Consider the following 15,166-nt stretch of genomic DNA (forward strand, 5'->3'; position numbering starts at 1 on the left):
CTCTATACGCTTTTTTCTACCTATACGATATTTTATACCTACACATAGGATTGTCGCTATAAGATTATTAGAAATATAATGCTTTCTATGTGTCAACATTAATTTATTTATTTATTCATTCTTTATTGCACAATAAAATTTGTACTAATTACATTATCTTACTATGTATTTGGTTTCTGAATATTATAATAAATATTTAAGGAGTGTAGTAATTTGTTTCAACAAGAGAAAATCTCAAACAAGCTGACAGCTCTCCTAATGAAAGGCAACCGTCGCTTTTAGACATAAACAATATTATGGACGTAATAAAACTGTTGTTACGTGCTGATTGTGAATTTTAATATATGTAAAACAAAACTAGGTAATTTTTATATCTCATCCTTCAATCCCATCCCATGTCTGGCGTTTGAATTACGACAGGAATTTATGCAGACAATTTTGTAATAGATATTGATTTATCAAGTGAAGCAAATGTTGGTTACCACTGGGATCGGTAGCCGGTCCTGAGTCGAAAGAACCTCCCGGGCCGGGCAGCGAACATAGCGGCGGAGCGAATCCGGCGTCGCAGTGACAATGACCTGCAAAAAAATGTCTGTATCGATCGCCTGTTTTTTTTTAAATTAGTGATAATGGAATGGTAACCCCGCCTGCGCTATCGGTATATGCTGGCGGGGCACCAGTGAGTGGTGATAGGTGAAGATGAAACTAGGTCAGTTAGCCCATTGTAACGAATCCTACAAGAATTAATCACGATGGTTTCCAGAGGGAACTGTGAGGAGGTCGATCTGACAGGGTTTATTGCTAGAAATGGGGATTAACGTCCGCATTACAAACAATCTCTCTACCCCTACCCATCGCCTGTTAGACATTGGTATATAAATGATGGAGTATTAAAATCCGTTGTGTGGTTTAGAAGTAAACTGATAAATAGACGCGAACAGCGACTGTTTAATGTACTATAAAGTGATAAACACTAAGCCATAGCACCATCTCATCCGAAACTAAGTAACTTGTAATATCAGTACTAAATAATTAATATATAGAATTAAATACAATTCATTGGTAAAAATATTACACTTAGGAACCATCCAGATCGATGCAAATAGGCATATACTTATAAATAAAATATTAATATAGTATTATTATGTGGAGGTCGAACTAGCTATCATCAAAAGACGAGATGATGTGTTACGTTGATACACAACCGTTATGAAACAAAAATATACCTTCAGAATTACAAACACCATGACCGGAACAGTTGGATGGACAAACAGATGATTCTTTATGTGCTATCATCTCTCTCACCCATTCAATATCCACACACTTTTGCTTCAAACACATCTGGAAAACAAAATACTTAATTTTAGTTAAATTAAATTGTTAATAAAGATACCAAAACAGACTTTATTTAAATAACAGAATGTGTTAAAAAAAAAAAACAAATAAAATATCAACTTTAATTATAGAAAAACCAGTTATTTTGGTTTGAAAAAAGAATTTTTGTACCATTTTTAATGAAATTTCTATGCGACCAATCTAAAAGTATATCCTTTCAGATATAATTCCAAATAATTTACAAATGAAGGAGTGGTGCGGTAACTAACATAAAAATACAACCGAATTGAGAATCTTTTGGTTTTTTTAAAGTTGGTTGAAATTCTATGACAGTGAGCAATGCATTTGTTACGTTACTAATTTACCTTGTTGTGACCACACTTGGCGCCGTCTGGAACCATGCCGGGATCGACATCACTTAGTCCCAGATCGATTATAGCAGTGCGACATGGTATGATAGTGCCTGTGGTCAACAAATAGCTACTAAGTGTATTTTACATCAAATGTATAAAAAATTAAACATAATTATTATATTGTAAGGCGATGAATATGTGCCGTAAATATGAACACTATAAATATATATTATAATCAAATGTTTTAACTTGTAAAATAATACTTTTGACTGCAAAACAACTACGAGTATGTGTAGATTACTCTCCTTATAAGAAGAGATTATAGTTTATCAGCAGTTGACCATGTGGTGATTTAGTAGTGCTAATTGTGATTGTTCCTTCACTTTTACAAATATATTATACTTACATTTTACAAATGTACTGTACATTATTCGACATTCCGCAATTGAAAAAAAAGTATGTTCGAAAATGTTATATAATTGTTCAAGACATGCCAACGTGATTGGCCCACTGATTATTTGTAACGTAATAGTAGTATCAGAGGGAGACTTTGAACAAAAGTCGTTTGCCTAGGTACCTCTGTCCCCTTCGTGTTTCAACGGTAAAGCAATTGTGTTAGCATGACTGTTTCGGTTTGAAGGGTGGGATATGGCGTGAATTTACAGAGTACAGAGGAATAACACCCGAGTACCACCCTATTTACAGCTAATTTGACAATTAGCTGACAAAAATTTGACACATTTTTTTTTGTTTCCGTAGAAGTGTGTTTTTAGACTCGATGTTGTATCTATATAATCTAAGAGCCAATATCACTAGCTCAATGTAAATTTCTATAGGTGTAAGGATTTTTAAATTCAATTAAGTATTTTTTTTAATAATCGTTAAATAAAAGACCGCACCATTGTTATTGATAAAGACGGCGGCGAGCTGCGAGACAGACTCCATGCCAAACTCGAGCCGCTCGTTGAGGTGTCGACAATGCAGGAGACCACAAGCGGTGTCGGCGAGCGCGCACCGAGCGAACGTCATGCTGCGACGATCGTAGCCGCAATTGCCAGTCCTGTATTATTGTAATAAAAAAAACCAGAGCATTAGTTTAAATATACTGTTTTTGTAACATCATAAAATAACAAATAATATGTAAAAAAAAAAAAAAATTGCATGCCCTCGTACTTGACAGATCAAACATACAGTAAACTGTAATAATCAACTAGATGGCGCTACATAGTTCACTTGTAATTCAGTACATTAAATAGGTAGCCTTATTACATTTATGAAAGTATATTTGTTGTCGCTTTTTTTTGTTCTTTATTTTGTATAAAAGAAATAAAGTATAATCATTTGCGAAGATATATTTTGATTATTATGTATATAAAGTTCCTACGTTAGCTGATAAAGATAAGAAATTACATAGTTTAATAGCATGATAGTAAATTATTATGTATGTTAAATTCTAAAAAAATTATAAAGCCAGCTAAAAAATATAGTTTTTAATATTAACTACAATGGTTATAGTAGTGTGTTTAAATATAACTGACTTGTTTCCCTTGACGTTGTTGGTGATGTAGCACTTGGGATGAGAGTTTTCTCCAGTAGCGCCCCATAATAATCGGCACTGGTCGTTGTGTGTGCGACACGAACCCCGTACGCAGTATGCCTGAATTAAAAACAAATATATATATAAATACAATCAAATCGAGAACCCTATTAAAATTTAATAAAATATTTAAAAAAATAGGACCATCAAAAAATATACAATGAAAGCAAAAGCTAAGCAACCTCAATTAGGCTGGTTACGTTAAATTTTGTTGTATTTTATTTGAAATTATATATATTGTATTTTATTATTAATTTATTTTAACTTGAAACTATTTTGCAGTTATACAAAAATATGTCTAGAATATACTAATTACGTATTCAGTCTCTCTCAGTTAGCTCTTTTTGTAAGTTTTTTTTTTTTCACGCTTTCAAGTGCTTCTGTCCAATTCAGGATTCATTAAGCGGAAGATTTATGGCTCTTGAATCTAATTTTAATATCATTATTATTAACAGATTGCTAGGAATGGATCTTCTTCGAATATACTTTATCTCGCAATTTTTTCATTCAAACATACTAATATTATACCATATCCTATTAATATTATATTTATAATTGAAACTAAAGTAATTACACAGAAAAGATCCTGTGTGGCAGTTTTTTCATAACTAGCTCCAATTTTGAAAATGTAAAAAATGCTTTGGCGTTTGTATCTCAATCATGCTAAACAACTGAAAACATTTGAGTAAACTTTTTTTGCTAATTTTTTTCGAAGTTTGTCTTATCTTTTGATTATTTATTAGCCGCGGCTACTTAGCTAATGGGTAAATATAATAATGACCTCCCCGGCGGAACAGGGCGTGGAGTCCATCTTGTGCACGTCGGGCGGGCAGTGCTCGGAGTAGCCGCTGCAGTACTCGGGCAGGTCGCACTCACGCGCCGCCGCGCGGCACTCGCGGCCAGCACGCGCCGGCCGGCACGTCTGTATAGGAGAGAAAGGGATTATTAGTGATGGGTCTAATAGCTGCAATGCTAGCTATAAACCCTGCCAGGTCGAGAGGAATTGTTAGTTGAACCTAACAATCCCATAGCTAGCAATATACCCTATCAGGTCTACCTTCATGCGGTTCCCCCTGAAAACCATTTTGAATAATTATTTATGAATTCGTCACTATGGGACAACTGACCTGTTTCATCCTCATCTATCATCTCTCACTGGTACTCCGTTAGCGTATGCCGATAGCGCAGGCGGGATTACCATTCCATTATCACTCATTAAAAAAACCCTGTTAGGTCGACCTTCACGCGGTTCCCCCTGGAAACTACAATAGGTAATGCTTGCGGAATTCGAATAAGATATCTGAAAATTATGAAAGCATCTGCTTTCATCGCTCACCTATCATCCATCACAGGTATCCCTCCAGCATATACCGATAGCGTAAGCGGGGTCACCAATCCATTTGAAAAAAATACATGGCACGCCTATATATACACATGCACACACTATATGCAATGAAGAAAAACATAAGCTACTTTTTATCCCACTCTGTAAACATACCCCAGTCACGTGGATAAAGCCGCGAGTAAAAACTAGTACATTACAAAAATCACGTTATCGATAATAATATTAAATATATTATTATCGATAACGTGATCTGCTTTTCTTTTAAATAAATTATACTAGAGAAATAACTTTTTTACACAATTTTGTCTTTTAAACATTACGTTAAAATAATAAACCCCTGTCAAAATTAAAAACCGCGCCATACAAAATAAATCTCTAATATAGATGTCAGTAAGTTGAATATCTCTGTAGGTCCGCCGCGTGTAGGTCCTATAGAAAAGGCCACCCCTTCTTTTCCCATAAGTGTCATAAGAATCAAGTAAGGGAGAGCGAGGGAAGGGCAGCAGCGTCCCTCTTAAAATATCTCTAAAAGCCTAACTGCGGTTGCCAACCCGCCTGCCAAGCATAGCAACTACTGGAAAAACATCCTTTATGGGGAAGGCTTATATTCAACAGTGGATAGTTAACGGTTGAAATAATAAAGTCGAATGTCACCGAGTACAAGTGTACCTGTAGGTCACAGCAAGTGCCGGCCGCGCAGGTTGCGTTGGCGCGTAGCATACAAGTGTCCGCGTGGCAACACGCCTCGCATGCATTTGGCGCCATGCCCGGCAGTCGTAGTCCACAGTCGCATTGCTCACCCGCCTCTACGAACCCATTGCCGCATGTCGGCGAATCGAAAAGTCGTCGTGGCTTGTTCCTGAAACACCAAAATAAAGCTTGAGCAAGCAAGTGGGAGAGAAAGGGATTATTAGTAAGGGGACTAGCAGTAGTGATATATCCTATCAAGTCAACCTCAATGCGTTCCCCTTAAAAATAATCGAGGTTAATTCCTGGAAAATTTGCTACAATGGACCAACTAACCTGCTTTCGCCCTCATCTATCTATCATACTTCACTGGTGCTCCGCCAACGTATACTGATAATGCAAGCATGGTTACCATTTCGTTATCATCCATTAAAAAAGAGCAAACGGGATTACTCGTTCTTCCCACACTTATACAATTTTTAAAAACTTTGATACTTTTAACCCCTCCAGGGTCAAATTTTTACACTCTTTCTTCCAATCATTTATTCAATCACATAAATTGTTTAGTCTTGTATGCCCTGTATCATGAGAAACTAAATAATGAACACATTAGAAAACTTCAAATCAACTCTATGAATATCATAGAATGCAATAGGACAAACATGATATATCTCTCACTTTGCTATTCCTGAAGATTACCAGGGTTTTAATTACCAGGAAAAATAGCATATTACCTTACTACGTAATAAGATATAATAATGAACATGATAAGCACATACCTCAGACAATAATCCATCCCTCTTTCAAACGCTAACGCCAATGAGCTCAAGCTGCAGTTCGACCAGTGTGTTGGCATCACTGATGTACTAGATGGGCTCATGATGCACTTTTCCTTGGGACACTCGCAGTCTACATCGTCGTGGTCCATTCCGAAGTTGTGACCCATCTCGTGTGCTATAGTGGTCGCCACCAAGCCGATAACCTCGGAGTGGTTGTTGGCAACCCCACCAGAGAATTCATAGGTACATATCGGCCCTTTTAACGCTTTTCCAACCACTCCTTCGACGAATTGTTGACGACTATAAAGATTTATTATGAACCATTATTAGATAGACATAAACATAACATTGTTCTTCTAGTCTAGGAAAGACTAACAGACTGACAGATAGTATTCAACCTAAAATGTTAAATCTAGACACAGGGGTTCCTTAAACTGTACAAGTAAGTATTAAGAAGGGTTTTCTTAAAATGCCGTGGGAAGGAAAGCTAACAATCAATAGAAGGTATATATTATATTCAAAATAAAAATGTTGTTATATATGTATTTACAATTACGATTTTTAATTATAAACATTTTACTTTTGGTCTGTTTCCTTTTGTGATGTTAGTCCCACAAAAACTATAGAAAGTGCTTCTAGTATGGAATATTTAATCATAAATGGTAAATATAAAAGTTTTTCACGCACTAAATAATTATATATAATAATCATAATACATCACCTAGTATACTCTGTTATGCCCATAGTACTGTTCATATATATAGACGCAGATTACCATTTTCTATCAGGTGGACTTTTTTTTTAATGGATGATAATGAAATGGTAACCCCGCCAGCGCTAACGGTATACACTGGCGGAGCACCAGTGAAGGATGATAGGTGTGGATGAAGCAGGTCAGTTAGCCCATCGTGACGAATTCAACAAGAATTGTTCACGGTGGTTTCCAGAGGGTACCACGTGGAGGTCGACCTAATATAGCATATTGCTAGCAATGGGGCTGTCAAAAACCATTGCTAACAATCCCTTTCCCCACTATCAGGTGGACTATCATCAGCTTGTTTGCCATTCTAAGTTGTATAAAATAAACAATAAACAATTTCTAGCTTTAAATAAAAAATAAGGATATAACAAAAAGAAACCATAGCTAATGTTCGATGTACTAACGTGATCAAGTGCGCATTGTCATTCGGTATATCCCGTAAGAGTACATGTCTTCTATAGTAAAGGAAGTTGTTGAGCGTCGTGTCCCCATTCTCGACTAGTTCTATTTCATCCCTTTCGCTCCACACCACCACACCGACCAGAGCTATGAAAATGTTCAACGGTGAGTAAACCTGAAACATAAGTTAATTTTTATAGCATAGCAAAATTATAGACATATTCGCAGCCAAATACTGATTGGATGTACATTTTTTATTATTACTTTACCCAATGAGCAACGTAAAATAATCAATTTGGCGTGCAATTTAAAATATTTCGGACATCGTTTCGTGAAGCGCCTTTTCAAAGGTATTCCGAACAAATGTTATGAAAATAATATTTAATTTGACGAGTAAAAGCATAATAATCTATTTATATATGTTATAAAACAAAATAGCAGTCGCTAAAAATAACTGTAACACTTTTCCTAATTCATAAGACTTTACAATCAGTATTTTAGCAATCTTTACTTCCTTTACAATAATTAATGAGACAGGAAAACTTAAAGTACGTAAGAATTAAAATGCTCTGAAAGATAATGCGATATTTGCTTATATAAGATATAGAAATAAAAGCTAAATACATAGTCCATTTCGAACGTCATAACTAACCGCATTTATAATATTGGCAACGTCCTTGAGCTGATGATGCACAGTCTCAATACTCTCGCCGTTGGCCAGGTACTCGCGGTAGTCGGAGACGAGCACCAGTTCCACGTATCGGGACATCTTGTTCTGATTGTAAGGACCTCGGACAAGAGTGTCATCGGTCGCGTCCCTTTTATACTGAAAAATTACATTTAATATTAACTAAATGTAAAGAAAATCGTATAACATTACGAAACCTAGCACTAATAAGTATTTAGACTATCCAGTTCTTATAAAAAATAAAAAAAATAATTAACATATTTTAGTCTATATTTCTAGGAAATAAAGTTTTCATCTTCATGAATGCTGGCTTATATCTTTATTTTACAACTAATATTCCAACTATTGCAATATAATGTATATATATATTATTTTATATATTGTATTATAAACAGAAATTAATCTGGTGATTGCATTAAGGGGTATTCAAATTAATGATTAAATTAATTGAAATCATAGTACGCGCCAAATATAAATAATTACAAACTGTCCGAAAATGTCTTTTCCTAAAACATCATATGTGGCAAGTTTATTTGAATAATGAACAGCTATATAACTCACTCGTGTTATCCTACTCTTTTGCATCTCCTTTTTCGCATGGTACTTCTGTAACAGCAACGGATCGTAGTGGGTGTTGTTTGTGACACCTCCAAAACCACATTTGTTGACTGTGTTCAGATCACCATGGTCGTAAATGTAATGACTGGATTGGATGTCGTGACCTGTTGATTAAAACACGTACATTTAAATTTTCCCGTTAATATTATATAGTGACATTGATAATATTAATTACTGGCACTTCAAGGAATTTCGAGTTTACATTAATTTAAAAAATCAATTACACTATTTCACAATTTCATTTTTATATAATGCATTGCTGGTTTCGTTTTATGCCATTGTCATTCTTTAAAAATGATAATCTTGGCCTGATTTTCCATCTGATTTGAAATTAGCTTGACGCATTAACATGTTACGTATCAGTCTGTATAGTTATAAAATTGCAACATATTTTGAGGTACATTCTATGGCATCCACCACATTATCATTTTCCTAAACGACGACGGTTACCATTTAGTAGTATTTTTTATGTATAGTCACATACAACTGTCAACACATTTTAATCTATAATTAAAATACAATGTGCGCAGATATAAAAGTTAACAAATATTTGCACACATTATAATTTATTAAAATGGTTTGTCATTTAATGGGGTTAGTGCCCTACTAACATGTGTCTTACTACGTGTCAATTGATTAATTCTGGCGCGACGGGGTTGACGTAATGGGTCGATAAATGAAGCAAAGTTAGGGTTCTGCACGGGGTTGTACATATTATTAGGGATGCGTGCTGTTTTTGGATCTGTTTCAACAAAACAGTAACTGGCTATATACAGCTTTAACTAGGGGATTTTTCTTCAACACGCAATTCCCAATTAAAAAACATCACGGTATCATATATATGTCTATATCTATTTCTAGACCATAATCATATGCAGTTTAACTTTAAACCGGAAAAAAATGTGTGTCCGATATTTGTGTTAAAATTGATCTGATATTTAAAAAGAAAATTTTTTATGAATTAATCAATGTTTACATTGGACCAGTCAGAAAATTTATTACAATATTAGTAGGTTTTTAAGTGATAGAATACAAATAATCTTTATTCAAATTGACTTGCATCGTATTTTTTTTTTGTTTTGCAATTCCTGAACCCGCAAGAAACTAAACAATTACTTTTTTAATTTATTTATGTACACTATAATTAACAGATAAAAAAAGTAAATTTGTCTTTGGTCCATTTTATTACTATTATCAAGGTTCATGCGATATTGGACGAATTAAAATGATAAATATTATTAATTTAAGATTAGATTTACATCGATTTTTAATTACTTCGTACTGATATACATACAAATACATAAAAGTACTACACTGCCTATTCATGGATTTTTTTTCCGTGAAACCGTATTTGGTGGTCAAGTATACGGAACCAAATTACTAATACCCATTCTTGTACAATCCAACAAGTTGTACGACACGAATAGTCTTTACGAGGTCAACTGATAGAATATCTAGCCGTATACAGAGCTAGGTAAAATTCGTTCGCACTTAGATGTTACGACTACCGATATGGCACACCTGTGAATTAGACTAGAACTAAAGCGGCCCGCCCTTTATTTACCCCTTTTCCACACAATTTTAGCTTAATCACAAACTTTTAGCTAGTTTCCAGAGGAGAGTGCTATTTTTGGGCATATTATGTGAAATAAAAGTACGTTCTGCTGGAAGTGACATTAGTATAATTTGTTTTTATTTAACTATGTGAAGTATATGAGGTTATAATAATAAAACTGACAAGACTGACTGAGAATTCATGTTACATACACATCATAACAGTCGAGTTGAGAACCCCCTCCTTTTTTCAAGTCATTTAAAAATACAAACCTTGTGCTGGTTCGATGTATTTCATAGTTTGCCCATCGTAGATAATACCCCTGAGGCCGCGGCAGGTGGACACTGCCACCCAAGAGCCAGGTTTGCCGCGAACCGTGCCAGAATACTGACACAGGTCGAGATCCTGAAAGCATATTAATGAATGATTCAAAATGGATGAAATAATGTGACTTTTTTAGTGTTATTATGTAGGCAATGAATGTTATGATTATTTAAAATTGCTGATTGCCAAAGCTGAAGATTAACCTAAGGAGTAATGATAACCATCGCCTATAGACATGAAAAGGACCATGACTAACACAGAGTAGCTTGTGACGCCTAATAATGCGAACTAGAGTAATACGGTCTTACGAAGTAATTTTATTGCTAATAGCTATGCAAAGACAACAGTTTGGCGATGAGAGGAACGATAGAAGAGATCTTGATGGAGGTGACCTATACCTCCACAATATTTCCCATTTAATTCACCACCGCTAAGCAACTGACCTTACTTCGTCCTTATTATTCGATCTTACACTGTCATAATATATCATTACGATAGGCATGCACAATGCTCTCCGAACATTACAAAAAAAACTGATTGAAAATAGAAACAAGAGTGCGATAGAAATATCCATGCAAGCAACTTACTTCTTTCTTAGGCTTATGTGTAACAGTCTTTCCACCAGTCTGATACCGGATGACGTGGTCTTCGGTCACCAGATCCTGGTTCAGTCTTAAGTCGAGTACATAATCTTCACCATCTATATGAACGGTCACCGTCACGTCTGTATGGTGTACACCATTCTGTAATATAAACATAATAAACTTTCATATAACCCTTGATTTTTGGAAAGATAACTACGAAAATTAAACAGATCTTAAACTGCCTAAAAAGGAAGAACAAATTCTCTGAGATAGCGAGGTGTATGCAAGAGGCCAATTATGCAAGGTGATGGAACACGAAACGTAAAATGTATGGCCTTTCCATACATTTTACATTTGTTAATCAGTACTATCGGTTTATATCGTAAGAAACATATCCCGAGAACAGAGAAACCCCCGACGTAAAGATAAGAAAAAAAATGTGAATAAATAGACACATCCTGAACCCATCGAAGGAAAAGGAAAGTTTTTGGGATGCGATCTTCTAAAGGGAAGAAAATGATTAGCTATATGAGCAGCTCCAGATTTCAAGTAAACTATTTTATTAAACTTCACTTCTGTTCTTTTGTCTTTAAAATATTGCGAAATGCCATGGTTGTTGTTGAAGTTTTAAAGAAATATACCATTAATATAAAAAGTTACCGATATTGTTTTGCACTATTAAAAGATGTGTAAAATCACAAAACATGAAGCAAGTGATTTGACACGTGTAGATAAATAGCAGTAAGTACTTCAATATTAATCGGTTACTGATATCCGTACATATGAAGGATTAATAGGAAATCCTGCAACTCGTATTGTCTATCAGTTGATACATGCACATATGTCCACAAACATCCTTTGTCTTTTGACCTTGCTATTGACATTTGCCGGGAAACAATATATACATCTGTTTCCCGCATGTAAAAGAGCGCCCTACGTCTACAAGCACAAAATACCTAATAGTGGGGGGAAAGGGATTGTTAGTAATGGAGTTTGACAGCCCCATTGCTAGCAATATGCCCTAGTAGGTCGACCTCCACGTGGTTGCCCCTGGAAACCATCGTGAACAATTCTTGTTGAATTCGTCACGATGGGCTAACTGACCTGCTCCATCCTCATCTATTATCCATCACTGGTATCCCGCCGGTGTATACCGATAGCGAGGGTGGGGTTACCATTCCATTATAACCCATAAAAAAAAACCTTATAGTGCTACAGAATGGCAACTCATTTTGAAATTTCTTGCGTTGAGATGTTAAATAAAATCGACCAAAAATCCTAATGCACGTATCAAAAAAACAATGATATAATTATCTATAATTATACCATTGTTTTATATTATATAAAGGAAAATACAACACCTCGACATCGTCAATGTGTCCACAGATTCTTATAAATCCGTTACGATAGTAAATAACCATCACTCCTCGACCATAGCTTCAACCCTCCGACCGATCCAACCATCAAACTCCAATATCTTTACATTACAATTTGTAATTTCTTTACAAAGACCTTCCAGAGCTTTCCGTGCGTTCTGTACTCACCGTGTCCCTAGTAGTTGAGATCTCTCTTTTTGTTCTTCCATGCTGAACTGTTGGCTGCACAATCCTATGTCGACTAAATTCTCTCGCAGGTCGTTCTGTAACAATAAGTAATATATATTGTAGTCTTTTTCTGTTACGATAATTCCGAAACAGTCGTTAAAATTTTTCTACTTCGTTGATATACTCGTAAATTTACATTTTGGTCGAATCGAATTTTTTAAGCAACTTAGTTTAATTGTGTGATTTAGTGCAATACTTTCAGGGATTTTTAGCTCATTGTCGAATTGTATTTGCTTTTTGCCACAAATTCTTTGTCATGTCACAAAATCTTTTTATAGCCATGTATTTAATATATTTCTTAGTAGATAATACTTCTGTACACAATGTGCAGTCATATTATTACACTTTATATGCTTATTATTCAGAAAACTCAGGAAGTGCAATTATGTGCCAAGTAAAAATGATTCATCGACGGAATATTTTGATTTGCATATAACTACATCGTAAACAAAGACTTTCCTTATTCATTTATACGTAAAACATCTAATTAACTTATTTTGAATTTCAACAAACTTCATAATCGTCTCTAATTTGACAGTATCTTTTGTGTGTATATTATGTGTATAAAAATAATTAGAATTGACTAAAATACCACATACCTATCTTAATCACTACAGATGATTCTTTTTAATTGATAGCAAAAATAGTTATGTAGCCATAAAAAAAATATCTTCTGTATAATGTCGTTTAAAAAGTAGATATGCATGCTGGTTTTAAAACGAATTAGATATTTAGTTACTTAAATCTACAAAGTTCAGAGAAACTTTAACATAGTAACACAATAATGACGATTCTCAATCATACAGAACAGTAATGATCTGTAAGGTGCATAAAAATATAACGTCATCATTTATATTGTCGGTCTGTCTGTCAGTCGGCTAGATGTAGATCAACGACCTGTCTCTGTTTGTAGTAATAGTATAAACACCCGCCTTACATCTGTTCGTTATGAAGCTAAATCCCAGTTCAAAACATTCTGCGCTATTAATTTACGTATTTTCTACCTGTGCAGACAATGTTTTACAAACACATTAATACAGATCAGACAGTCAAAAGGAATACCTATACAGCTGTTATCTTAATAGCTTAATTTATAATTATAGTACTTGTTGTTGTTGTTATAAAAAGTGTGCATTTTATAATTTCCGTAATAAGACGTGAAATGCCAATTAGACAAGGAAATTTCCGAACTTTTAACCCATTTTCTAGAGAGGTAACTAGGTAAACAATAGACGTATATGTTATATTCAGTATTTTGAATTTAGAATCATTGAAAATTCAGCTAAGCGTAAACTCCATCATCAGTCTAGCATGCACGCCCGCGTAACGTCACACAACACTAATATGGGAGACAAAAGCTCTTTGTTTTACAACAGTAGGGCCGTTCAAACAGTTGCTGTATTAATAATCCTTTCTTTTTATCTCGACAATTTAAACAATGAACACAAAAATACATTGTAGTTTACATACATCTTCTCTATATACTCAAAGGGTAAATACATTACAAACATGAGGGTAGTTTTGATTATACTGTTAGTTACAGCTATTTCTTCCGTAAAAACGGGCATATGAGATTTAATTAAATCATTTAGTATTTAGGCGTGGTTGTAATGTGAGATAAATACATTTTATCGTCCTTATTAATAGTTAGCAAATTAAGATACTTTGTGTAAATGCTCTGTGGCCGTTTTCAGTTTATAATAATTAGTTAAAATGTTTGCCATTTCCAGGCTTTGTTCATAAAAATTGCTGTAAAAACTAATGCCTCTAAATCATACAGGACCATCATAAATTTATTTATCATGTGAATAGGTCTTTGCTCTAGTCTATATGAAAGTAATCAAAATAAGACTGTTATTTCTTTTTAAATAAAAATAATTTCCGCAAGCTTTATGTACGAGTATGAGCAGTCTGCTGTACATAATATATATATATATATATATTGAAATCCAGTAAGTAAAACGTTTTACTTGCAAATACAAATTTTCCCATTAAAATAATTAGTAATACTTTTTGCCATTGGATAAAACCAACAAATAATACATTCCCTAATATAATTTACTAGTTTTCGCCCGCGACTACGTCCGTGTAACCGAGATATATTACGTGGTACACTGACAAAAATATAAAATAACCGGTGTAGATGGTTACACCATCTCCATCCCATAAAATAGGTGTATACCAAATTTCTAAAAATAGTAATTGATTAAGGCGCTATAAGGTAACAAACAAACAAACTCATTTTTACGTCCTTACTAATATTATAAATGTAAATATATCCCGGTCACGCGGACGAGGTAAAAGGTAGTTTATAATATTACTAAGGATACTGGATTTATTTTTTCCGTCTCTTACTAATAGTCTATAGTAGGTACAATGTATCACGCTGTTTGTTTAGAATAGAAATAATTTATATATAAAAAAAAAAACTTGTTTATTAGCTCTTTTATATATATATATATATATATATATATATATTATTTTACTGCTGGTTTCGGATTGTTTATCGAAAATATTATTGTCTATAATTAAAAATTT

The 15,166-nt window shown here is 34.2% G+C and overlaps 1 protein-coding gene across 1 annotated transcript in view; it reads right to left on the reverse strand.

Moving 5' to 3' along the window:
* Nucleotides 1-15,166, reverse strand: part of LOC113514386 (disintegrin and metalloproteinase domain-containing protein 12) — a 66,966-nt gene that overhangs the window by 11,225 nt on the left and 40,575 nt on the right. Inside the window, exons 2-15 of the mRNA XM_026898463.3 lie at nucleotides 12,569-12,663; nucleotides 11,028-11,183; nucleotides 10,389-10,521; nucleotides 8,505-8,665; nucleotides 7,908-8,081; nucleotides 7,261-7,430; nucleotides 6,097-6,396; nucleotides 5,300-5,489; nucleotides 4,067-4,207; nucleotides 3,227-3,345; nucleotides 2,588-2,748; nucleotides 1,701-1,798; nucleotides 1,227-1,341; nucleotides 483-578 (exon numbers count right to left, since the gene is read on the reverse strand). Of these exons, the coding sequence (XP_026754264.2) occupies nucleotides 483-578; nucleotides 1,227-1,341; nucleotides 1,701-1,798; nucleotides 2,588-2,748; nucleotides 3,227-3,345; nucleotides 4,067-4,207; nucleotides 5,300-5,489; nucleotides 6,097-6,396; nucleotides 7,261-7,430; nucleotides 7,908-8,081; nucleotides 8,505-8,665; nucleotides 10,389-10,521; nucleotides 11,028-11,183; nucleotides 12,569-12,663 (2,109 nt within the window). The remainder of the gene's footprint in view (nucleotides 1-482; nucleotides 579-1,226; nucleotides 1,342-1,700; nucleotides 1,799-2,587; nucleotides 2,749-3,226; nucleotides 3,346-4,066; nucleotides 4,208-5,299; nucleotides 5,490-6,096; nucleotides 6,397-7,260; nucleotides 7,431-7,907; nucleotides 8,082-8,504; nucleotides 8,666-10,388; nucleotides 10,522-11,027; nucleotides 11,184-12,568; nucleotides 12,664-15,166) is intronic.

This window comes from Galleria mellonella, unplaced genomic scaffold (genome assembly GCF_026898425.1).
Source record: "Galleria mellonella isolate WM207_F2 unplaced genomic scaffold, CSIRO_AGI_GalMel_v1 utg270, whole genome shotgun sequence".
NCBI lineage: Eukaryota > Metazoa > Arthropoda > Insecta > Lepidoptera > Pyralidae > Galleria > Galleria mellonella.